The sequence below is a fragment of the Sardina pilchardus genome, chromosome 3, assembly GCF_963854185.1.
Source record: "Sardina pilchardus chromosome 3, fSarPil1.1, whole genome shotgun sequence".
Taxonomy (NCBI): Eukaryota; Metazoa; Chordata; class Actinopteri; order Clupeiformes; family Clupeidae; genus Sardina; species Sardina pilchardus.
The window spans coordinates 36,053,080-36,076,444 of NC_084996.1; the positions used below are offsets into that span (position 1 = coordinate 36,053,080).

General features: G+C 42.3%; 2 protein-coding genes across 9 annotated transcripts; both read right to left on the minus strand.

Annotated features, from left to right (window-relative positions):
• Nucleotides 1-82: 82 nt before the first annotated feature.
• LOC134077458 (ataxin-7-like protein 3) lies at nt 83-10,140 on the minus strand. 6 transcript variants are annotated; one of them, XM_062533079.1, is made up of 13 exons: nt 9,928-10,140; nt 8,966-9,024; nt 8,735-8,867; nt 8,463-8,634; nt 7,939-8,036; nt 7,790-7,812; nt 7,656-7,701; nt 5,867-5,904; nt 5,569-5,637; nt 5,371-5,414; nt 4,037-4,108; nt 1,907-2,043; nt 83-1,665 (listed from the first exon to the last, which is right to left on the minus strand). In XM_062533079.1, the coding sequence occupies exons 2-13, from the start codon at nt 9,014-9,016 to the stop codon at nt 1,436-1,438; spliced, it is 1,113 nt and encodes a 370-aa protein (XP_062389063.1). In that variant the 5' UTR covers nt 9,017-9,024; nt 9,928-10,140; the 3' UTR covers nt 83-1,435. The 6 variants fall into 6 exon arrangements, with proteins under 6 accessions (XP_062389063.1, XP_062389060.1, XP_062389062.1 ...); XM_062533076.1 differs by having other exon boundaries at nt 8,966-9,081; XM_062533078.1 differs by lacking the exon at nt 9,928-10,140 and adding an exon at nt 9,345-9,439 and having other exon boundaries at nt 8,966-9,081.
• Nucleotides 10,141-10,768: 628 nt separating this feature from the next.
• On the minus strand, nt 10,769-23,347 carry ubtf (upstream binding transcription factor). Of its 3 annotated transcripts, none has more exons than XM_062533084.1 (21): nt 22,802-23,347; nt 20,091-20,146; nt 19,834-20,006; nt 19,569-19,652; nt 19,295-19,450; nt 18,875-18,939; nt 18,574-18,700; nt 18,355-18,465; nt 18,129-18,262; nt 17,895-18,036; nt 17,479-17,520; nt 17,224-17,337; nt 16,940-17,101; nt 16,704-16,850; nt 16,461-16,571; nt 14,947-15,035; nt 14,491-14,680; nt 14,272-14,319; nt 14,031-14,099; nt 12,904-13,032; nt 10,769-12,789 (listed from the first exon to the last, which is right to left on the minus strand). In XM_062533084.1, the coding sequence occupies exons 2-21, from the start codon at nt 20,125-20,127 to the stop codon at nt 12,682-12,684; spliced, it is 2,238 nt and encodes a 745-aa protein (XP_062389068.1). In that variant the 5' UTR covers nt 20,128-20,146; nt 22,802-23,347; the 3' UTR covers nt 10,769-12,681. The 3 variants fall into 3 exon arrangements, with proteins under 3 accessions (XP_062389068.1, XP_062389070.1, XP_062389069.1); XM_062533086.1 differs by lacking the exon at nt 22,802-23,347 and adding an exon at nt 22,663-22,683; XM_062533085.1 differs by lacking the exon at nt 22,802-23,347 and adding an exon at nt 22,231-22,604.
• Nucleotides 23,348-23,365: the final 18 nt, after the last annotated feature.

A 23,365-nucleotide genomic window follows, 5' to 3' on the forward strand; every position in this document is an offset into this window, starting at 1 on the left:
TTACTATAGCAGGTAAGACTATCACCTAGTTTTACACACCGGTTGAGTAAAACAACTAGTAAACAAACAGGGAAAAAAAAAATTCCTGAGTCACTTTTTTTGTTTATTCTTGACCAGAATGGTCCACCTTAAAAAGATAGGGGGAAAATGGCAAGCTACTGTATATTTTCACAAATATATAAATATATACACCACAATATGCATGGGCAAACACAGCACACATGCATGTGTTATGAAAAAATAATTCTGTTTTTGTTACGTTTTTTTTTCTTAAATATTTACATGTTTCATTGCCAGCAGTGCTAGAGTTTCAGTAGCACTGGAGCAGAATGCATCGCTCACATACAATAGCACACACAGAGGGCTGAGACACCCCAACCTTTGCAGACATGTCTCAAAAACCTTCAAATATATGATATTCTTGGGATTACAGCCGAGTAACCACAATTTTCATCACTTTCACCTAATAGGACATTAAAATTAAGTTTGGATTTATACATGTCGAGTGCATATGTTGGACAACATACAAACATGGACAACATATACAAAATTTAGATATTAATTTAGAGATAACAATATAATAGGATGCACAAGCAAAGAAACAAAAAAAAAATGCATTGCTTGAAAATCCCGTGCAGCAATAAATACAGATGCAGAGTTCCTGAAGCCAGTGACAGTAAGCAGCTCTTTGTCTCCGGCGACTCAGTGGAGTCAGTGTGGCACAATGTAACAGAGAGCACGAGGTGGAAGACTATGGGACAGGACTATGCAAACCAGCAGAGCAAAATGCATGGAGAGGGACTGACTGACAACAGTGACATGATTTATCAGTGAAACAAGTGAGGAGGGCCACCGCTAGTAATTTGAACACAGCATAGTCATAGTGATTGCACAGCTTAGTTCTTCTCATGATCCATGTAGAAATGTTCACACACACACACACACACACACACACACACACACCCCACAGAGGATTTTACACCACCAGTTGACTGGGGGCCATCACACACTCTGCCCAGCAATTACACTACAAAAAAAAAGCAACACACCAGAACCAAAGGACCAGAACCTACAATTGCACCTCACACACACACACACACACACACACGTACGCACACATGCATGCACGCACAAATGAAAAAGTTAAAATGAGTAAAATCACATGATCAACTAGTCAGAAGCCGAGTCTGTCGCCGTCTTTTACACAACACAAGTCTATACAGTATGCCTACAAGACAGGCCATCAACTGATCTGTGGGTTGGACTGGATGAATGTACTTCAGGATTGTCAAACCACTGATCCCTAAGCTGAGCTACTGATAACGAGCATCCAATTTGATTATCAATTCAAAAGGCATCTTTGTGTCAACGGGGGAAACGGAGAGACGAGCAAAACAGGATGTGAGGACCAGGAGTGCAATATAGGGCATCTGTCTCAGTTCAGGTCGTCGTAGATACTAGGGCCCAAAGGTGCAGGGAGTTTGGGCTTCTTCTTTCGGCCGGGGAGGCCAAGTGCACTCTGGGAACTGCTACTGCCTCCCAGTCCTCCGCTCCCACTCCCTCCTCGGTCCTCCCGCTCCCCTCTGTCCACTCCCACAGCGGTCAGGGACAGAGAGCTCGGCTTCTTCTTCTTCTTTGTCCTTTTTGGGTCTGAGTTTGTAGTACCTGAGACATGGACAAAGAGAAAGGGAAATCACAGAGGGGGTGGGATAGGTACTGTGATATGTACTGTATACTCGATGCAAAAATGAACAGATTTTGGACGAAAATTTTCATGACGTACTTTTGGAGTAGGAGCTAAACCAGTCCCTATAAGGAGGATACTATGTTCTGATATGTACTTCTTCATACAGTAAAGCACTGCCAATAAGACTTGTACAGTAGCTACTAAAACATCTGAACTCACTAGCTTTGGATGAGGCGGAGTCTGAGGGGGAGATGTCCGAGGAGCCGTCCCAGTGAAGGCGACCCATGAGCACCTGTCCGTCAGAGACGTCGTAGCCATCACTCTCCATCACCAGCTCTGGCTCAGGGAGTGTGGACCTGCCGGAGACAACCACACAAGACACACTGCAACCCACAAGCTACTCCACCATCCACCAGCCTCAACAACTTCAATCACAGAGTCATATTTGGGATGGTCAGTAAGAGTGAAAGGTACATTATCTGGACAGATATACCTCACATAAATAAGAACATGCATTTGATATCTACATAAACAATGTGATCATCTGGACTTAACAGGCTTGTTTTTCCTCAATATTGTTGGTCGATAAGCTAGTAAAAGCAAACGGTGGGTATGTTCAGTCTTTTGAAAATGGTGGAGACTACCGTACTCCATGTCATCATTAGAGTGCATGAAAATGCACTCTACTGTTATCCGACTTCTTCTTCTTCTTATTTTTCTTCTAACGTTTTTGTGCGTGCAATTCAGCTTGAACCGTTTAACGTAGAAACTTCATTCAAACTGCGCTGCGTAGGTCTTACTTAGGTGACTTCAGCTATGTATTTTTCAACTTTGTAACTTTTATACTTTTTGAACTATTAAATAAAAACTATTAAAATTCCCCCCATAGACTTAACATTACGATTATGACATCATAATAGGGCAATTAGAATCTTATGCCAGGTGGCCAGTCCAGCTGCAGCAGCTCTCTCTCTCTCTCTCAGGCTTTAAGCATACAATCTCATTAAGACTACATAACCTGTTAACTGTTTCCTCTGTCCACAACTGTTTCAAAATAAAAGTCCTCACTGCAATAATACACTATTAAATCATTTAACCATTGAAAATACTCAACTATTTAACTGTTCAACCATTCCAACTGTCAGTTATCATCACCTATGCCTCCAGTCAACTACATGAAACCTCCACATACCTAGCAACCAACATAGCAACCATTCAAATTAAGCGTTTATGACCGTTTCCATAGCAACCAACATGATTTTACTACAGTAACTTCTTAATTTCTGATAGTGGCCATCATGGATACCCTAGCAACAAATGTTTCAAAATAAAAGTCCTCATTACCAAGTTAGCTAGTTAGCATAGTTAGCATTTTTAGCATAACTGCTAGAAATGATTAACTAAGTTAGCTAATCAACCTGGTTAGCATTGTTAGTAAAGTCAGCATAGTTAACATTTTTAGCATTGTTAGCATTTTTAGCATAACTGTTAGAAATGATTAGCTAAGTTAGCTAATCAGCCTGGTTAGCATTGTTAGCATTTTTAACATAACTGCTAGAAATCAATAGTTCAGTTAGAACTGTAATGTTTAAGCTTTAAACTGTCTACCTTCACACTATCAGCTTTCTTTAAACTATGCAACCACCATGTTTACCCTAGCTACACCTTAGTAACTATATCTACATTATCTACTGTATCTATACATTTTTGCATTTTCATGCACTCGTAATTTCCCTGGAATTACATTCTCTAGTTCTTTCTATAATTTCTTATTAGGACCCTAAACAGCACTAAGCACTCAGGCATCACAAGAGTAAGCTGTAAAGGATAACCGTTTCATTCCAAAGCCTAAGGTTAACCAAGTCGTTCCAAAAGCATGTCAGCTGTAATAATCAGCTGCCCTGTCATCTACTTTTACAATATGTCATCTAAAAAAGGAGTGTAAAATGTTGTAGTGAACGTTGCCTCATTTGTTCACCCTACTCCATGGCTATCGACTCCCATACACTAATGTGTATGCAGAACTGACCACTACTTCAACCAGCCAAGTTTAAAGCTTGATCAACGACTACTGCCCGACCAGCAAACACAGCGACATGCTTTCCTTTTAGTGGTCTGACCTAAGGTGCCACTTTCAATGGGACCTGAGAAAGCAAAGACGAGGTGTACTCCGTAGGTATTCTGAACTGATGATGAGGATGATTCTCACAGCAACATTCTGACACAAAGCAATGGGTGCACTGTCAGAACAGTGTGAGACTGGGCAGGGGGGGGTAGGGCAGGAGGGTTACTGGTTTAGGTAAGGATGGGTTGAGGTGAGGTGAGATGGGGTAGGGGGCTGAAACTCACGCGGACGGCCCAAGGAGGAACACCCTGACGGCCCTCCTCTGTTCGTCCGTGTGCTGGGGACACCGGTGGGACCTGGCAGGACACAACGTGGCATTACGCACAGCTCGGGCTGGCCACAGCAGAGACACTCCAATGGCAGCGCGCGAATGGGAAGGGAACACTGCCAGCGTCCAATCGCACGTGAGAGCAGAGGGGTGAGCGGGCAGTCAGAGGTTAGAGGTGAGATGGGTGGGCGCTGGCAGTGTCCTTGAGAGTCTCTGCCCATATGTGGCAAGTCTTGCCAGGTTACCGTCTCTTAAGCCCAACGCTTGTGTTGTCAGTCCAATCAGAACACTCAGGTTTAGCCATCTGTTTTTGGGAAAGCTCAGTAATGGCAAAATCCAGTCTTTTTAGTAGTGCAGAGTCATTTTTAGAAATTTGTGGAGAAAACAGAATGTTAACAGGTTCGAAACTTCAGCGACTTGACAAGGCCACTGATTTGAATTGCAATTGAGATGAATAGAGTTGCCACTTGTGTACCAAAAGTAAGTCCCAAAATGGCATGGCCCTTTCCACCCATTGATGAAAAAGGCCATGTCTTCACACCAACATCATGCACAACAACAGCTATGAACCCTGTGACCTGTACCTGGGGCTACTTCACTTCAGGCCAGGCCTTTAAAAATGAGACTGCCTCCTGTGCTCATGAGTTCATCCCACAAAGCTACACACTATCAGTTTAATGTGAACAGAGTTAGTATGATACTAATCTTGTATGTTACTGGTTAAGATGAAAAAGCTTTCATCTAACAGTAATCAACAAGTCCAACCAATTGCATTTGAATCACGCTACCATTAGCTTGATAAGTGCAGTGTGTATGGCCATTGGCCAACAGCACATACTGTAGAGAGGGCCTATGGCTCCCTTAATGCCAATAACTATGGATGCCCTAAATAAGACTATTCTACACAAAGTGTCAAAAACTGTGGAATGATGTTTATGTCTATGACTAAATTTGCCATATCAGGTGTCCCAGAAATGTTACCTGAGCTCTTACCAAGACAAATGCTTATGGTAAAATGTAGAGAAGTATTAGTAACTGAGTGGACGATGATGGTTTGTCAGACACCCGAAACAAAACACAAAGCTTAAGCCCTTACACATACTACACATCAGTCAGAGAAAAAAACTGCTCTACGTGTTTAAAGTTCAAGTGTTCGCATAAGACTGGGTACCATTACAATGGTATTTTAGTTTTTGGAGTGTAAATGATCTCTGGAGCCTGAGATGGAATCTGATGAGAGGGGGGAAACTCGCCCACAGAGAGAGATTGCTATGGCGGCATCAGCCTTACCTGGTGCACATTTTCTTGGTGTGCTCTGACACGACCCCACATTGCTGTGGAGACAGAATTGCATTCATAAGAAATGGAAGAATCAAACAAAACTCAGCTTTCATCAAAAGAATTGTACACATCTGATAAGCTTGAATGAGTATGTGGACCAAAGGAGAAACATGGTAATGTAATCGAGGATAAGAGGGGTAAATATACCGTAGTCAGCAAAGATCTCAGTTCCTCCGGACCCAGAGTTTCATAACTGATGCCTGTGTTATAGTTATACTGCGAGGCAGCAAAGAACATGCAAGCACTTCAGTGTTACCAAGTTATTTACTGATTTTCATCTCAAAGTCATATTAATGACTCACCACCAAATGTATTCATGTATTTTATATATAAACACAAAAACACCTTGCTAATGTATCTGTAGATAGCCATTTTGAAACAAACACTAATGTTATCTGCATAATCAAGACATAAAATCTGGATACCCAAATGAAATGTTTTTTACCTTGTAGATGTCTGTGCTGACACTACTGTTGAACTCCCCTGTAAACAGACAAGAGTAGGTATTACTACTACAGAGCCAGCCCATCAGTGGAGACACTCAGGCCCACTGGAACTGCAGGCTGGAGGCCCTGATTCATTTCCACTGCCGACTTCTTCTGATTGGTCAGATGTGGAGGCCAAAATAAATGAATGTGCATCACAACTGTGCTCGATTGCAGGAAACCAAAAAGAAACCGAATAGAGCAGCCCTGTGCCATCTCACAATGCTCATGACATTGGTTCTGCCGAGATTCGGCTCTTCCTTGGCCCAAATGTGTGTAATCTTGCTGACAAAACACTGGTAATGCAGTGGTAATAGGGGGTCTATTAGAAACCAATCAGTTCAGTGCTGCTCTTTTTGCTTTACTACACGTCATAAAGCTGTTTATTTTTGAGTGGACACCCAATAACGGGATGGCAAATAGGACAGGGGTCAAAGGTCAAATAAGGTAAGAGTCGCACAAGTGTGGCTTGTTGATCAGATCATTTATTTTGTGAGGCTGGAGGGGAAATTGCGGTTCTATTTTATTATTTTACAGAGCATGGCAGCATTGTTGTTTTATTACTGATGCTTATGCATTATGAAATTGTCTTATCACTGAAGCCTTTGCATGATGAAATGGTCAGTACACAATCAGGAGAGAATGCAGAATAACAGAAATAAAACATCAGACCATAAAAATAGACAAAATAGGACAAATGCACACATTGACAGTGGGTTGGCATCTGCAAAGCAACAGCTCAGTGCAGAGACCGGGGAAGTCTTTGCCAATGTCACTAACATGATCTCACACCAAGTCCTTTCCAGCCTCCAGACCAGCAACATGACTATCAAAGTGCAGTAATGTAAACACTGTTGTTGTTCGATTTGTTTTGTAATGTCCATGATCCACGAAACAACATTAAAAGAGCCATCATAAAGAAAGGCTGACATCTACAGTAGGGTAGCATGTCACAGATCCCCAGTGCGTTTGCCTGGGTCTTGCTCTGTGAACTAAAAGTGACAATGCACCCCATCATTCCCACAATCCACTGGTGCTCTGTTAACAACCAGGGGGTGGGCCACCATCTTAATAATAATACTGACCACTGGTTCTCTTTTGAGACAAAGCTTTTGGCAAGGCTCTAGGAGAGGAAATAAAAACATTTGAAGGTAGTAGTAGTAGGATGTAGTTGCCATTATTCTCAGAGTGCCTTATAGTTTCTTTAGTTCTTCCCCACTCCAAAGGTATTCAACATTTTGTATTTTATTGGTCACCGCCACCGACCAATTTCCCATAATTCTTTGCTCATGGTGCAGGTTGGGAAAAAGAGGCTGCATGCAACCTTCCTTTCAAAGAGGAAACGCATCATTATCGTCAGACGTCTATAATGCACACTGGGCATTCACTCAGACTTACTGTAGTAGACAGACAGGCACAGACACACACACAGACACACACACAGACACACACACACACACACACATCATCCCAAACCACATCTCAATCCAGACATGCACCCAACATCCACTACATCTACTGACATAGACAGGGTCACTTAGAATGGAATACAATAGAATGAATTGATTACATCAGCCTTAATGTAAGGAACTCAAACACACACACAGTCTCGATACTGACCTACATTCACTATCAAATCACTGTCAGAGAGTTATAGTTGAACTCTTGTTGGTCTGAAAGTAAAATCAGATTATCCATATCTAAGCAATAATGTAACCATCGAAAGGAGAAAGGAGATAAACAACTCACCATTTTTATGCTTTAAGGATTTTGATCTTCTGGGTGAATTGGGATTCTGGGACAGAAGAAAATGCTTATAAATGTATCCAACCAATGTGACTTGTACACAGAATGTCACTAAGTTGACGTTCATTACCACATACCTTTTCTGATCTTCTCTTCTTAGCTGTGGAAGGATAGAGAAGATTGGAATATTAGGAGTAATCATTATGAGAGAGAGGGAGAGAGAGAGAGAGAGAGAGAAGTGAGTGAGTGAATGAATGAGTGAGTATAAAGTGCAGTACTCTGATACCTTTTTTCTCTGAGCCATAAGACCAGTCATTGTCATTGATGTCATCATTATCTTCTTGGTCACTCTCTGATTTATTTAAATTGTTGCTACTGGCTATCCTAAAAGGTTAAAACACAAGGCATTCCTGTAGCACACACATGATAGATCACTGATAATGTGCATTTTAGAGAGTGCACTTGAAGACGTCATTACAGAAGGTGTGCATTCTCTCTCACACGCTCACACACACAATCAATCACCCTTCTCTTTAACAGCAGCTTCAAGTTTCTCATTCAATTCAGACAAGCAAATTGTTCAGACACACTGATCGTTCAAGCAAGTTTGGATAGTTGCATTTTATAGTTTCATCAATCCAGAAAGGATGATGACATAGCTCTGTAGAGTGGTCTTCAGTTGGTCACAGAAGCATTTCCTTCAGCTGTGACCATTGCACTGCTTTGACGAAAGCACAAAAGCAAAAATGGAATCACACACACACACACATACACACACACACACACAATCTCTCTATTTTAAGAACATACCTGCGGTTAGCAATGCGGCTGCTATTCCTCCCCATCCCCATGCACTTCTCGAGATGTGGAGCAAATCGTGATGCAGCAATGCTTCGGTTGCAGTTGGGACAGACACACTCCTTGTTCTTCCACTGGTTGAACACCTGGCCAAAGATGTCTACCCCTGGCTGGTCCACAATTTCTAGACCAAGGGACAAATCTTCATAAAAACATTCTGGCCAAGAAGATTGCAAGTCTTTCACAATTTGACATGCTTGAGACAACCATCCTGTAACACTCACCAAACTCCTTCATGCTTTCTTGGTCAGTGTCATCCAGAAAGAAATAGCCTTGTTTCACGGACCGGTGCACATCAAAGCATAGCCCCAAGCAGGCATCCTCAACAAGATCTGAGTATATGTCCTGAGCCAAGGCCTGTCAGAGAACCAGAAACAAATGAACAACTGAAGGTCAGTCAGCAGATTTACCCAGACAACATAATGCTTTAATGTGTATTCAATCAGAGTACATACCTCCAGCTTGGTGTTGTCTAGGCCTGACAGAGACATATCCTCCATTTTCATTTGAAAAACTAAATGGAGGTAGACAGTTGTGAGATCTACATGACAGGTGGCATGGCTACGGGTCACTGTGGGTAGAAAAATGAAAATAACGCCAGGTCTCTAATTAACACAATCTGTTATTTCGTGCCGTCTGTCAGAAATGTGTTAGAATGTGACGTGTTACTGTCTAAACAAACTAGAAGTTGAATGATAACCATCATTTTAGCTGGGATTTAACATTAAAAGTAATACATTTCGGTTCAGTTAATCAACACATAAAACACTACAAATTCAAGTCAGACTGTCGAGTTAGTACATTAATGTCAGACAGCAATACATTTATCAATACCTTAAAATTATGACAAACTGACGTATGCCAATGCAACCAGCAATACTATCCTGTCAAACATCACCGTAAACAGATATGCTGCTACTGCTTATGCTAATGTCAAGCAACGTTTGTTTACAATAAGTGGCGAAGGGACGAGCTAATTAAGCTATGACTGAGGAACGAAAGGCAAATGAAAATCATGCTAGCGATAGCTAACGTTACAAAATTAACTTTTGTTTTCTGTCTTGATATTTCAGCGAAAGAGAACGAAAGTCCCATAGCGTCAGTGAGGTAGCGAGCAATGTTGTGAGGATTTGGTCAAAAATAAAGATTAAAGAATATCTAAGTTCCCTAGGTTAACTTAGCTATTTAGCTATAACTAGCTAGCGAGCTAACACTCAGATAGCTATACTGCTAGGTTAGTTTGCAATACACCAAGAGGTGGCGTGACTACACACAGGCTATTATGGAAATGTTACAATGTATCGAGATGTTATCTACGTGCCCAGTTAGGACAGCACACATAACTTAAGTCTAGAAAAAATGATATTTTAACATTGAATCTAACTATGGCTATTAATCCAGGTGTAACGTTACTTACAGCGTGAATTGTGGGTCAGTGTGGACTATGTGTATCATTCTGATGAATTCTCGCATCCTCTTGGTGTGGTTCAAGACGAATGATCAGACAGCGTTCTAAACTTGTTCATGTACCAGTCGCATAGCGATGTGAGGATAGTCTCTACGTGAATGGCAACAACAAATCTTAAAGCCGATCAAATGTGACAGCTACGAAATGGATACGGCATATTTTTCTGAGGTAAGGCATCACTAATCAATCATAAACACAAACGTCAGTCAGACAGTAAAGCAGAACGCGACCACACTGTACGTCGAGCGATGACATATCAGTCATGATCTCAGTAGACAGAAATATTTTGTCTCCTGGTCAACGTCACCTACTTACAGACTGCACTGAACAACACACTGTCTTACAGTAGGAATATGCAGGTGATCATAGGAAGAGGGTAATCATAGGAAGCTCTGGTGCACAGAAATCATGGCAGGAAAAGTGGCAAATCTTTTTTTTTCTTTTCCTAGTTTTAAGTGAGGCCTAGCTGGTCAATGTTTAAATTAATTCATTCACTCTCTCCTTCCATCATTAGGTTATTTAAAGTATCTTTTGATGTACCTACAAAAAACGAAGAAAAATAATAAACCTATAAACTCGTCCACCTTAAGCAAGACCATTTGCTTACCGTATGGGGGAAGTTGTCCAGCAACATAGGGGTTACCAGAGAGGGTTAAAGCGGAGCAGTAATGAAGGATCTTTGAGGTTACTCACCAAACCACTCTGTACTCTTCTAGAGAAGGACACCTGTGACATATTGCATTATCATGCTGTCAAAGAGTGTGTGTATAAAAAATGCAGTGCATGCAAATTCACTGTCAAAGACAAAATTTATTTCCCAAATGGTAAATCGCGGGGACAGAACACCTCCTGCTATACAAAACATCCAAATGTTTCAAATCAGCCGTACAAATTTGTAAAGCCATTTTGTCCTCTTTTTAAGTAAATCCTACAAATAAACAAACATGGGGAGATCTTTAAAAACTAAAAACATAAAATCAAAAGTGTTTCCTCCCCCCTCAACGCAACAAACACACACAGACTTGTTGGCCACAGCCAGTGCCTTTAGGCAGGCGTCGCTAAATAAAAGGACAAATTAAACTATATTTACTCAAAATACAAAAAAGCAATATTTACAAATACCTTACAACAGCATTTAAACCAAACATCCTCTGTAAGATCAAGTAAGCCTGGTGACTTTGTTCCATCACCCTGAAAATAGTAATGACCCTCATTCCCCCTGGACAGCTATGTGCTCTTTTTTTTCTGGGAAAAGCATGATGGCTAGGAATAGGAGAACGTCATCTTGTGAAAACACCTGGCTATAATCTGAGAGGCTATTCCAACTCAAACACTCCAACACTACCAAACTATCTTTCCACTGTATGGACAAGGTTTTTTTTAAGGTGAAGCATCCATCTACATTCATGAATCGTACAAGACTCGTTTCCTTGACCAGACATGGAGTTGGACATGGAGTTTGGTGTGTTTATGTTGTACCTAAATGCGGTGACAGTGGGCAAGGCGAATCTTTTAGATTCAATATTAAGTGCACAGTATTTAGATGAGGGGAGGGGGACTCCAATGTGTCAGTCACTTTTAAAAACAAACAGCTCAGCTCAAAAATATTAAAAGAATATAACCAAGTAAGCAGTATCAGATAAAAACAAAACAGTGGTTGGATGGAAGAGAACAAATGTGCATCAGCTAGCCAAAAAATAAAAACTATATATGTATGTATATATAAATATACACATATATATACCCCAAGTCAAGAAAGAAGCCTCATAGAAGTCACTGATCACTGAGATCATAGTTACATTAATACCAAAACTGAACATTGCTTTAATCCATTTCTACCATTTCTGAGGCCATTGGAATGGCTATTTAGCCTGCCGGTGGTCAAACCTTTGCTTTCTACAGAAAAATAACCAGATCTCCTCTTGAACGCGAGGGTGTCCCTACACAGGACAGATTCATGGTCCATACAAACCAGACCAAGGACAGGTGCCTTATAAATAAACTGCAAAAGCAGTCCGGTAACTGTGTCCTTTCACTGGGGGAACATTCAAAATGGCTTCAATTTTCCTGAAGACACCACATCATCATGAACCAAACAGTTTTTGAACAACAAACAATCAATCACTGGAAACGAGAAATGGACCGGAGGTAACGGAGCAGCTACAAAGAAAAAAAACAAGAAGATGGCGGTGGAGATGAACAAACAGAGCACATTCTTAGAGTGCAATTATTTGGTCCCCTGCACTTCTTGACATAACCATGTGGACAGACAGATTCTTTGGCTCAGGATGAGACATGTACGGAACGTCAGATTGGGGTGTGAATAACTGCGTTCCAAATACAACCGCAATCACAAAACTGAAGCCAGTTTCCTATAGAAAACCACAAGGACCCATTTAGCACTGTCAAGCCACCTGACAAGCCAAAGGGAATTTGAAAAGCTGAGGTGGAAGCTGGTCTGGGTCATCGGTTCAAAAACGTTTGCCCAATGATTTTGCCACGGTGGACTGAACAACCGGGGGGGAAAAAGGCAACAGAAGAACAACAAAGGTGGATGACACCGTGTGGACGTGGTGCAGAGGGAGTGCTCCCCCTTGTGGTTGGAGGAGTGCAGGACAGGTACAGAGAGCCTGTCTGTGCAACTCATGGCTCAGCTTGGGCGCTGCTCTGAAGTCTTTAAGGTCAGAAGCGAGCCGACACGGCTCACTCAGAGTCCGACCCAGAACCTGATGAGTCCTGAGAACTACCACTGCTGCTCTCGGATTTGTTCTCTTTATCGTCCGCCTCTTCGTCGTCATCGTCGTTGTCGTTCTGCGTAAATGAGGAAGGATGACATGCATCAAACAGACAGTAAGACCCCCCAAATGTCCACACTGATCTGAGTCAACTTATTAGGCATCTTATCTAACACAAACACAGCCTTACATCATCATTGTCATCGTCGTCGTCCTCTTCTTCATCACTGTCCTCTGCACTGGATGAGTCCTCTTCAGACTCTTTCTCCTCCTCCTCTTCATCATCATCGTCATCATCTTCGTCCTCTTCCTCTGAAACCTGCCCGTGACAGAAAAAGATGGACCCGGTTTTAAACAAGACTGGACCAGGGTGGGAATTTCGTCATTTTAGGGGCAAGGCCATTTGGCCTTCACCTTCTTTTTTTTTTTAGGGGCACCAAGGCCACATGATAGGGCACAAAGGCCACTGAGTAAAATTCGATGGTTTTACATTTTAGGGTTATCTCGACACAAATACATAGACCCGCTAGTCGCTGTAGGCTTTGAGAAACACTAACACAGCCTCAAACTTCTTTAAGTTGAAGCCCAATCATGGCAGACTTCGGGGTCATAGGGCCCATCTACACATACCTCACCCCACCCCCCATCAAATCATCATTATGATTATCATATCACAATTAGTATTATGCTATATTGTTAGACATGCACTTTCACTTCAAAGCAGTCAATGTTTGTGCCAAAATTGTTTACAAAAAGTTTGTGAAAACTATCCACATCAGGGGTGTGCTTTACTAATGTAAGATAGGCTATATAATTACAATAGTTCATTCTTTTGCATGTTTGCATGAGATACTTCTGAAAACAACAGCAAATATGAGTACCATTGTTTTGGGATGTTTCCCTCATGGAAGCATCATAAGCCGTTTTCAGACAGGTTTGTACATTCTGTGATAATTACCTGCCACAAATCAAATACGGGACGATTCCGTATTATACTGAATGGTTGGCAACCCTAAGTCAGGGGTATAAAGGCCACTGTGGACTGTGGCCTTACGATGGGTTTTTTTTCAGGGGGCATCAAGGCCAAAGTGTAGGGCAACGGCGGCCATGGCCTCATGGCCTTGGTATAATTCCCACCCTGGACTGGACTACCACATCAACAAAAGCTCTGCTAAAAATCAGCACAGTCTTCAACTTTAGAGGTTAATTTGATATTTTGACATTGTACTGATCCCTGAAGCCATACATTTAGCTATTAAATGTTGACCAGTGATTGAAACCACACTTAAAGAACAGAAAGAAATAAACACAACTCACCGACTTCTTCCTTGCCTTAGGCTTCACTTTTGCAGTTGTGCCACCAGGCTTTGCAGTGCTCTTTCTTTTCTATCATGGAAAAACATAGAAAAGTCAGTTAAGAAAGGAAATGAGTTATTTCTTGATGAAGAGCAAAACAGACAAAAACAGACTTTTGCATTTTTGGTATCATCTAATGAAATGAAAAATAATACATACATACAAAAATTAACACAATAAAGAACTCAAATAAGGAACTTACCTGAGAGGTATACTCCTTGTAGGTGTTTCTCTCCTGTGTGGACAAACTCTGCAAACAAATTCAGGAAAAGACAACTATGAGAAACACTGCATTCATCTGATGGCTTTTACAGATGACTGGAGAACAGGTTTCCTAACATACAATCAAGACTTTAGTTCACAAGCAAGTTATGTAACAGAACAGGTTGCATAATGTGGTGTGACAAGTAATGGTACCCACCGCTAGCCACTGTTCCAGTAGCCCCTTGTACTGCCTCTGCTTCTCCTCGGCAATCTTCTTGTATCTGTCCTTCTCCTTCTGTGGGAGCCTCTGCCAACGGCCCCCAATCTCAGCCATGCGTTCCTTCATGGGGAGGTGGTTGAGCTCACCGTTGGACAGCATCTCCTGAGAGAACTTTTGATAGCCGTTCCTGTGGAACAGGAGAAGCACTCTCAGGGGCAGGCACATTTAAGAGCACTTTATGCAGTCATCTGTAAGTCACTGCTAACAGCTGATTTAAAAGACAAAGACACACACACACACACACACACACACACACACACACACACACACACACACACACACACACACACACACACACACACACACACACACACACACACACACACACACACACACACACACACACACACACACACACACACACACACACACACAATACTGAGAGATACTCACGATGGGGGCTTCTTGGGCTCGCCCTCAAACTTCATCTTCTTGCCTGGAACAATCACCGGGGGTGGGGCTCGCATTTCGCTTAACTCTCTCTGTCAAAATAAAGTGGGGGTGGGGTCTGGTTAATTACACCCTATTAGGGGTGGCACGGTTTATGAAAAATGCTCCGAACCGTGCGGATGGCATGTCACGGTTCGGAGTGTGTGTTCGTTGTACGGTCCTACGGTTCATGTGACAATTCGTTTCCCTTTTGCGCGAGAGTAGGAGTATGGAGTTTTAAGTGCTGCGCGCGAGTCTTTAGAAGTGCGAGAGACAAAGACTGGCCGGAGTTGCAGGATGCACCGGCAGAACACCAGGGCACTAGCCTGGCAAGCCAAACTACACAGAAATGTATAGTCTGGGGTCGGACCATTCACAGAGTTGAAGCCTGTGGGTGGGATGAACAGTTGTCTTTCAAACTGCCTCTGCACGTAATAGGCCAGCATTTGTGACCAATCGTAGCCGGTCGGCAAAACAGCAAATACATCCTTTAAAACGAATGACTTTCTGCTCAAACCTCAAAGAAAAGCCAAAGTCTAACTCTTCCAAAGCCGATTCAAACGAGCGTGCTTCGTTAGCCTCATCCATCTTTTGTTTTTCTCTATGGTTGTGCGATACGGTCTCAACTCGTCGAACGAAGACGCATGGTCCAGCCCTCTGGCGTCTTATCGGAAGCCGAAGGTGAGCTAAGGTGGGCTCAAGGACTCCGTACACAGATAGAGCGTTCTGATTGGCTAGGCTGAGCTCGAGCCTAGCGCAGGCTTGTCCTCAACGGTGCGACCCTAGACCATCCCGCTAGGCAAAAATATTTTTGCCCGCTAGGGTGCGTCTAGATTTCTAGGCTACCAGGGCACATTTATTTCCTTCAATGTTTTGTTAAAGAGCAATCACGTAGGCTAGCATTCCAAGTTACAGAAAAGAAACTAATGCGTTAGCTTATGGCTAATGTCTATGAGAAATCCCATAGACTGTAGCTGCACAACATAAACATTAGGCGCGTGTGACAACATGCCCACTAGTGATCATGTGACTTGCTCTGCGGCAGCCAGTGGCTTCTCTCACTTTTGTTGCACACCTCCTGATTTAATGAATTTATGGGGTTTCAATGCGTGATTTTGAGTGTGCCCCTCCCCCCCTCTAAGTAGCCTACTTTAAATATTCGATAATGTAATTTACATCGTCAAAACAGCATTCACGATAATATCGCAAACAATAGGCTATAGCAGATATCAATCACCCACCCCTATTCTGGAGTGTTAAAGATTAAAAGAAAAAACAACAAGACCCGTACCGAACCGAAAACCGTGACCCTAAACCGTGATACAAACCGAACCGTAGATTTTGTGAACCGTGCCACCCCTACACCCTATCTATATCAGGATGTATGGCAAACAATTATCTTAATCTTACGGTTCAAATATTTTTGTTATTGCAAAGCAGAACATCAAGAGAACACAGGGCTTGGGTTTCTTACACACCTCATATCGCTTCTGGTCCTCAGCCGCCTTTTTGATCCACAAAATCTTCTCCTTCTTCTCCATGGTGTTCCAGGTGCTCTCCATGGCTTTCTGGGCCTTGGGCCGATCATTCTTGGGGAAAGAACAAACAAACAAACATATGCCTTATTATTTCATTTCTGACTACAGTTTGAAGCAAGGCTTACCACAACCTCAGTCCAGATTTTATACAACTCCAAAAAAAGAGTCAGACAGAGGTAATACCTTATATTTGGCAAGGTAGTCACCAATGACACTCTGCTGCCAAATCTCCTGAGCATTCTTGGGGGTCTCTGGCAGCTTGCTCTTCTCTTCCTGTGCCTTCTCCTCAGTCTGTGCCTTTAGGGTTGCCTCTAGGTTCTTGTACTTCTCCTGAAGACATACGATGCAGTAAATCTCAAATGTACTCTGCTAAGAATTCAGCCGGTCTTCTGAATTTTCTTAAGTTTCTTTGTCTTTACCTTTTTCTTCTCTGGGAGTTCGTTCCACATGCGAGCAAGATGCCGGGTGAGTTCACTCTCGGAGAGGTCAGGCCTTTCATGCTTGAGCTTAGGTCTTTTCTCCTCCGCAAAGATGAACATAGCGGAGATGGGCCGTTTGGGCTTGTCTGGGCCACTCTGTGCCTGGAGGGGAGGAGTCAAAAAGTGAAATAAGCAGTAGGACTGAGGGTGGAAAACAATCTTTCAAAGAAGTGTTTCTATAACAAGTGTGGTAAGACTATAAATGAAATGGTAACTTGACTGACCTTAGCTTTGGAGGTTTTCTTTTTAGTGGACGGACTGCTGATCCCGCTACTCTTTTTAAAGCCTGCCATCTTATACTCTCCCAGAACTCTCTGTTGCTCCTCTTCAGATATACTCTGTGCCATACATATAAGAAAGACAGAAATTGATAAAGTTATCAGACATGCTCTGTACACCTGAGGTGGAATATGGCATATATGCCAGACAAAACGTATGTAGTATCACAGGCAACTAGAAATGTGGAACTCGATACTTACAAGAAGGAAGCGGTTCATTTCCACTTCATACTCTTTCTTTCTCTGTAAACAAAGGAGAAAAAAACATAAACTTGAAGCTGTAAACAAACAGTAAATACCACAGGTGAGTATATTCATAATTTGTATCTGTATCTTTATGTACACTGCTCACAAAAGGTTAGGGATATCTGGCTTTCGGATGAAATTTAATGTTTCAGCATAGAGAGTACTGAAACATGAACTGTTGGACATGCACATTCAAAAGTTTAGAGAAGGTCACACTAAGTTCACCTGTAAAAATTATAGTGGATTTTGGGTTCATCCTGAAATTTAATCCGAAAGCCAAATACCCCTGACTTTTTGTGGGTAGTGAATGTGTGTGTTTACACACGTGTCTAAACATGACTTATTTTCTTGAAAAATATGAGTGTGCAAACCTGTTCACAGCGCTTCTGATAACCATCCTTCTCGCTTTGTTTGAGCAGCTTCCAGCGCTGGCTGCACATGACCATGCGTTCAGTGCTAGGCACATCCTTCATGCTGGACATCAGTTCGGCACAGAACATGGAGTAACCGTTCCTAGGAAAACCATCAAAGAAACCCTTTTTACTCATCCTTTTTCCATGAGAGAAACATGTAAAACAAAATGTAAAAGAGAGAGTGCCACTTACGGTGGAGGCTTATCCGGTCGGCCATCAAATTTGTCCTTTAGCTGTCGCTCAGCCTTGGTCAGGGTGGACTTCACAATGTCCTCCTCCGTCATGTTAAGCTCCGGATGCTGCTGGATGAAATCTCGCATTGTCTCCTGAGGACAAGACCAGAAGACAAAACTGAATTAGGAATCTTATTACTTGTTGACAAACCCAATGCAACAGTTGTCATAAACATATGGCTTACTTCATATAGTTTATGCTGCTCTAGAGACTTAGCGATCCACTTTAGTCTCTTCTTGTCTGAGAGCTGTGTCCACTGTTTTCCCAAACTGTCCTTGATGTCTTTGGTTGTTGCCTGAAAAAAAATAAAAGAGTTACACTGTTTTAGCCAGGTTTCTTGATATACTGTGTGTGTGTGTGTGTGTGTGTGTGTGTGTGTGTGTGTGTGTGAAAGGAAACCTACACTTGGGGTCGTTTTAAGGAAGGCTTTCTTTTCATGGTTGTACCACAGCTGCTGTGGTGTCTTGGGCTTCTCGGGGACATTGGAACCTTTCTTCGTCAAGCTCTCTAACAGCTCTGGGTGTAGTTCTCTATATTAAACATCCAAACAAATAAACATAATCAAAATCACAAGCCCACACAGACACAACGCTACCAGATGCTAGATATGGAAGCTACCTGAAGGTTTTTATAGTAATACCAGTACAATTCTCCAGAAATGTATAGAACAGTATTCAGTTGAGTCAACACGCACACATCCATACCTGAATTTATTCATACTGTGCTCAAAGGTTTCCTTGTCCTTTAAAAAGTCCTGAACATACTTTGCCTGTAGAAAGAACCAAAATCTGAGTATAAGAAGTCCGCTGAAGGGTAAAAACTGAAGTTTCAAAGTGAAACAAACAGAAAACTAGGGCTTGAAATAGAACCAGTAGCTTATTTTGCAGATTCGCAAGAAGGACACTTTGAAAAGAAGATGTAAACAGGCAGTTAAAAAAAAAAAACACACACACACAGAACGGAGCATCAAGCCCTACCAGTGTACATGCAGCCTTAGACAAAACACAGGTAAAAACTCAGTTTTGCCATCAGTTTACAAATCAAAAACAGGGTCAGGTAAGGAGGATGGCACACTGAAATTGTTTCATTTAGTCTTCTATCTAGTCTCAGATCATCTTCCTCACCTTCTTGCGCTCAGGCAACTCTTTGTATTTCTTGGAGAGAATCTTTGTTAGGTCAAGATTGCTCATTTCAGGATGTAGCTTTGCATACTTCGCCCTCTTTTCCATAAAGAAACGGAAGTATGGCGTCAAAGGCTTCTTGGGAAAGTCGGGATGTTTCTACAAAAGAATAGGAAAAAGATAACTAATGAGGCAAGACCACAGTTCCATTTTAATAAACACAGAGTCACATAATTACACCACCGAGAAAGTTATGTTAAGAGACGCGAAGACATACCTTCAGTTTCTTGCCCTTGAAGGGATTCTTGATGCAATCCTGTGCATCTACTATTATCTCCGTCAATGTACGGAATTTGCGTACCTACGGTTTAAATCAAAATACTATTTTAATTAAAAATAGATATTTTAACACACCATAATAACTATGAAAAATAATTGTTAGACATCACAATCACATCAAAATAGTCCAACAGAAATACAGTAAATAGATCATCTTTATGGAAAATGTTTAAGACTTTCAGCAGCTTGTGGAGTGGACTGACCTCTTTAGAGACTTCCTGCCATTTCTGCTTGCACATCTCTGCAGTGTAGGAGTTGAATGCCACCTTCTCCCAACTCAAGTGGGACTCTGATGTCTTATATTTGGTGATGTCCAACTGTGGCAGGTTCACTTTCATGCAATCCAGGAGTTTTAACATATCTTCCTGAGACCACACTACAAACAGGAACACAAGTTATGTCAGTGTAATATGCCTCACAGATGGGAAACACAGTGCTAATGAATTACAGTTAAGCCCACCTTGGTCTTTAGTGGAGGCGTCCATGTCTCCATTCATTTTCAACTATCTTCTTTATCTGAGGGAGTAAACATATCAATGCATGTTAATGTACATTTTTTTCCCAACAAATTCACTCAAATCAAATACAGGCCTATAAAATGAAACAACAAAATGTTTAATCTGTCAAATTATCTTGTAAATCACACAGTGCATGCTTTGGATTCAGTTATAAAACTATCATTTCTGAAATATCTTCTTACATCCTTCTTCACTGAGCGCAAATTCTTAACGCTTCTAATAGCTCTACATCGAGCACGTCGTCTGAATAGTTTATTTTCATTAAAAAAAAATAATCAGACGGACCATACTTATACACTGCTTCTTATTTTAAAACTTTTTGACTTATTGAATTGATTTGAGTGGGCTAGCTTATTTAAATCAGGGAACTGAAATCCACCCCAACACATAGAAGATGTTCATTACACCGCCCCTAACCGTTTACGCTGCATCGTGAGACAGAGCCTATTGCTTGTGACGGCTTCAAATCTCAAATAACTCAGCAGAGGGCAGCGACTACGGCTATGCTTTGAATCCCTCACTTTTCTTTCGGCTCCAGGAACGCAAACGTTACATTTTAGCCACTCAACAACTCCAGTATACGCCTTTTGCGTCGACCATTCCACCGGAGTCGGCTCTCGTATGGAGGATTTTTTTCGGGACGAATGGGCGCTGGGAGGAACCACGGAAAGAGGAAGCGAACATTTGGACGACAGGCAGCTGTAGGCAACCAGCTGACCAAGGACGGGGGCTCTGCTTTCGGTCTCCGTCGAGGGGGGAAAGGTGGCCAGGGAACATACTCCATACTGCACCACTCGACACAGCCTCACAACCAACAGGGCGCGGAGCTCGTTTCCGCCATGGACATCTGCCCTCGTCCTTCAGCTCAGCCGACCGATAATGGACGAACGCATTTCGTTATTCGAATAAAACATTCGGCTCATTCAAATACTTTTCGTCATTATAATCTAAAAGTGTCACTTAGCAAGCAATTCGCGTGTGTTTACGCCTGAAATAACATGAATATTTCTCAAGCGAGGCGTTGTCGAACGAGAGCCTGTAATGGCGTCGGTCTCTCCAGCCCTCTCCCGCACCTTCAGTGGGGAAACAGTCAGGGTGTAGATTAGTTTAGTTTTCATCGTACCAAGAATCAGACCCTTCGTCAGCTCAAACTGATATTTTAGAATCTGTAAAGAGTACGAGCTACACGTATTACAACTGTTTAATTCACAAGGATATAGAGAATATTTGGCTACATTTAAAGTCAGTTTGTTGGGACGCCAGTGAGTTCTAATGACCATGTTTAACACAGCCATGGCGCATAACTGACTGAAAATTGCGAGACACAGTAAATGAACAAAAATAAGTCCGTGAAGCAGTGCATGTAGACAGTTCAAATAACAATTGAGGACTATGTTTCAAGGTGTCTTTTGAAGTTGACTTGACATACGTAAATATAAAAACTGTTAAATGGTTCTACATTGGCGGTGAAATGCAAACCCGTAGCGACCCAAACATTGACCAAGGTTACGGCTACACAGCCGGCTACAACTAGATCTGGCTTGACGGGGAACCAGACGCATTGGCTATTAAAAGAGGATCGAAATGCCAGGCAAAAGAATGCCTACAACCCCCTATGCCTGATTGATCCATGTATTATAAACTCGTTTAGTAGTAACCGCGCGGAAACTCTCGAGTACAGGGGATTGAAACAGGCGAATGAACCCGTATGGTGGCGGTCTGTAGGCTACAGACTGTTCAAAGCCATGGAAGGTGAAACTACTAAATAAATAGAAATAACTATTAACTAATAACGCAGTAGATAACCATGGTCTTCGTCGACATAAATAGAAGATTCAAAATGTGTTTAAATTCTCAATATCCGCGGGGAAAACAGCAATATTCAGGTGTAGCGAAGGAAAAAATGTTACATCCGAGACAGATACCAGCGCTCTGGCGTGACGATGGTTCTAGAGCCGCCATACTAAAGCCAGGCATGGCGAGAGCTTGATTCAACCGAAGCAAGACATTGTCCGTCTAGTCGACACAATACACAAAGAACAAAAAACCTTATTTTGTATAAAACAGTAGTTTGAAACTAACCTTATCTTTTCCTCGAATATATGCGACTGCCCAGAGAACGATAGAATTTCCTAAACTTGGCTTTGGCGGTTCTACAGACGGGTGCAGGAGAAGGCAAACCCACACGGTGAGATATTTAACCGAGCTCCCTGTTGGCTAACCAGAGGCGGTTGGTTGTTCCTTGATCAGCCTCATGGAGACTTGACTCGGCGCGGAAACGTAGTCGACTCCTCAAACACACTTCCAAGAACACAGTTAACGATAATGTACGCTACACTTACATATTTTAGTTGACTTTTAACACATTCCAAAACTACACACGTGGTATGCACATCGGCTATCTCTTACCCCAGTCGCAGGACAAGAAATTCGGGTATGGCGACCACGGTGTGCTGCCCTCTGATCCACGCAACATAGCACATTGTTTTAAATTAGGCATTTTTTGAAACTCACCCGCACAACAAAATAAAACAACCTCGGTGCAATCGGCTGTCAGGATTTCGAATTGTGTTGTGTTGGGTGAATGTTTTCCTAAAGGTTTGTTTATCAAACAGTCGATTAGTAGAACGTGGGAGGCGGCGGTGAACCCTACCTGTCGCTGCGTGTGTGGAACTGGTTGTGGAACAAGGGGAGGGTTGAATGTTAGCCAGCACTGCGCTGTCGGTCCAGGGCGCTGGTGTTCCAGTCCCCGCAGAGATGGGAACTTCCCCCCGCCTCCATTTCACTCGCTCGCTCCCTCCACTCAGCGCGCAACCTTCTCGATCCGACCATTTCTCTTCCCAGAGACATCCGCATTTTCGCTCTCTCTTCGGCTGCCGGCCGCATCATGATCGTGCTCCTCAGTGGCGATTCGGATTTTGCGAGAACTCCTGCATGATGCTTCTGTAGAATAACGGGTAGACTACGATAGCATTCACAACGCTCACATTTTGACATGCGTTGTAGCCTTCTTAAAGTAACGGTTGATACATCTACTTTTAGGCTACTTAGTCTGACATAATAAACTGAAACGATTTGCAATAAAGTTATAATAACATACGATCTGTTTGCGGGATACATGATGTTTGCGACAAATGGACATTAGCTCTAGTGTCTGCCCTATTGATTTCGAAAGCGAAACTGTTGCACTGTCTATGGTACAAATTCCCGAAATACA

Coding starts and splice junctions, on each gene's coding strand:
- LOC134077458 (XM_062533079.1), bottom strand. CDS start 9,016: ATGAAAATGGAGGATATGTCTCTGTCAGGCCTAGACAACACCAAGCTG. Junction 7,813..7,938: donor TTATGGCTCAGAGAAAAAAG/GTATCAGAGTAC, acceptor ATCCTTCCACAG/CTAAGAAGAGAAGATCAGAA. Junction 7,702..7,789: donor AGAAGAGAAGATCAGAAAAG/GTATGTGGTAAT, acceptor CTTCTGTCCCAG/AATCCCAATTCACCCAGAAG.
- ubtf (XM_062533084.1), bottom strand. CDS start 20,127: ATGAATGGAGACATGGACGCCTCCACTAAAGACCAAG. Junction 20,007..20,090: donor CGCCTCCACTAAAGACCAAG/GTGGGCTTAACT, acceptor TCCTGTTTGTAG/TGTGGTCTCAGGAAGATATG. Junction 17,102..17,223: donor AGAAAACCTCCAAAGCTAAG/GTCAGTCAAGTT, acceptor CCTCCCCTCCAG/GCACAGAGTGGCCCAGACAA.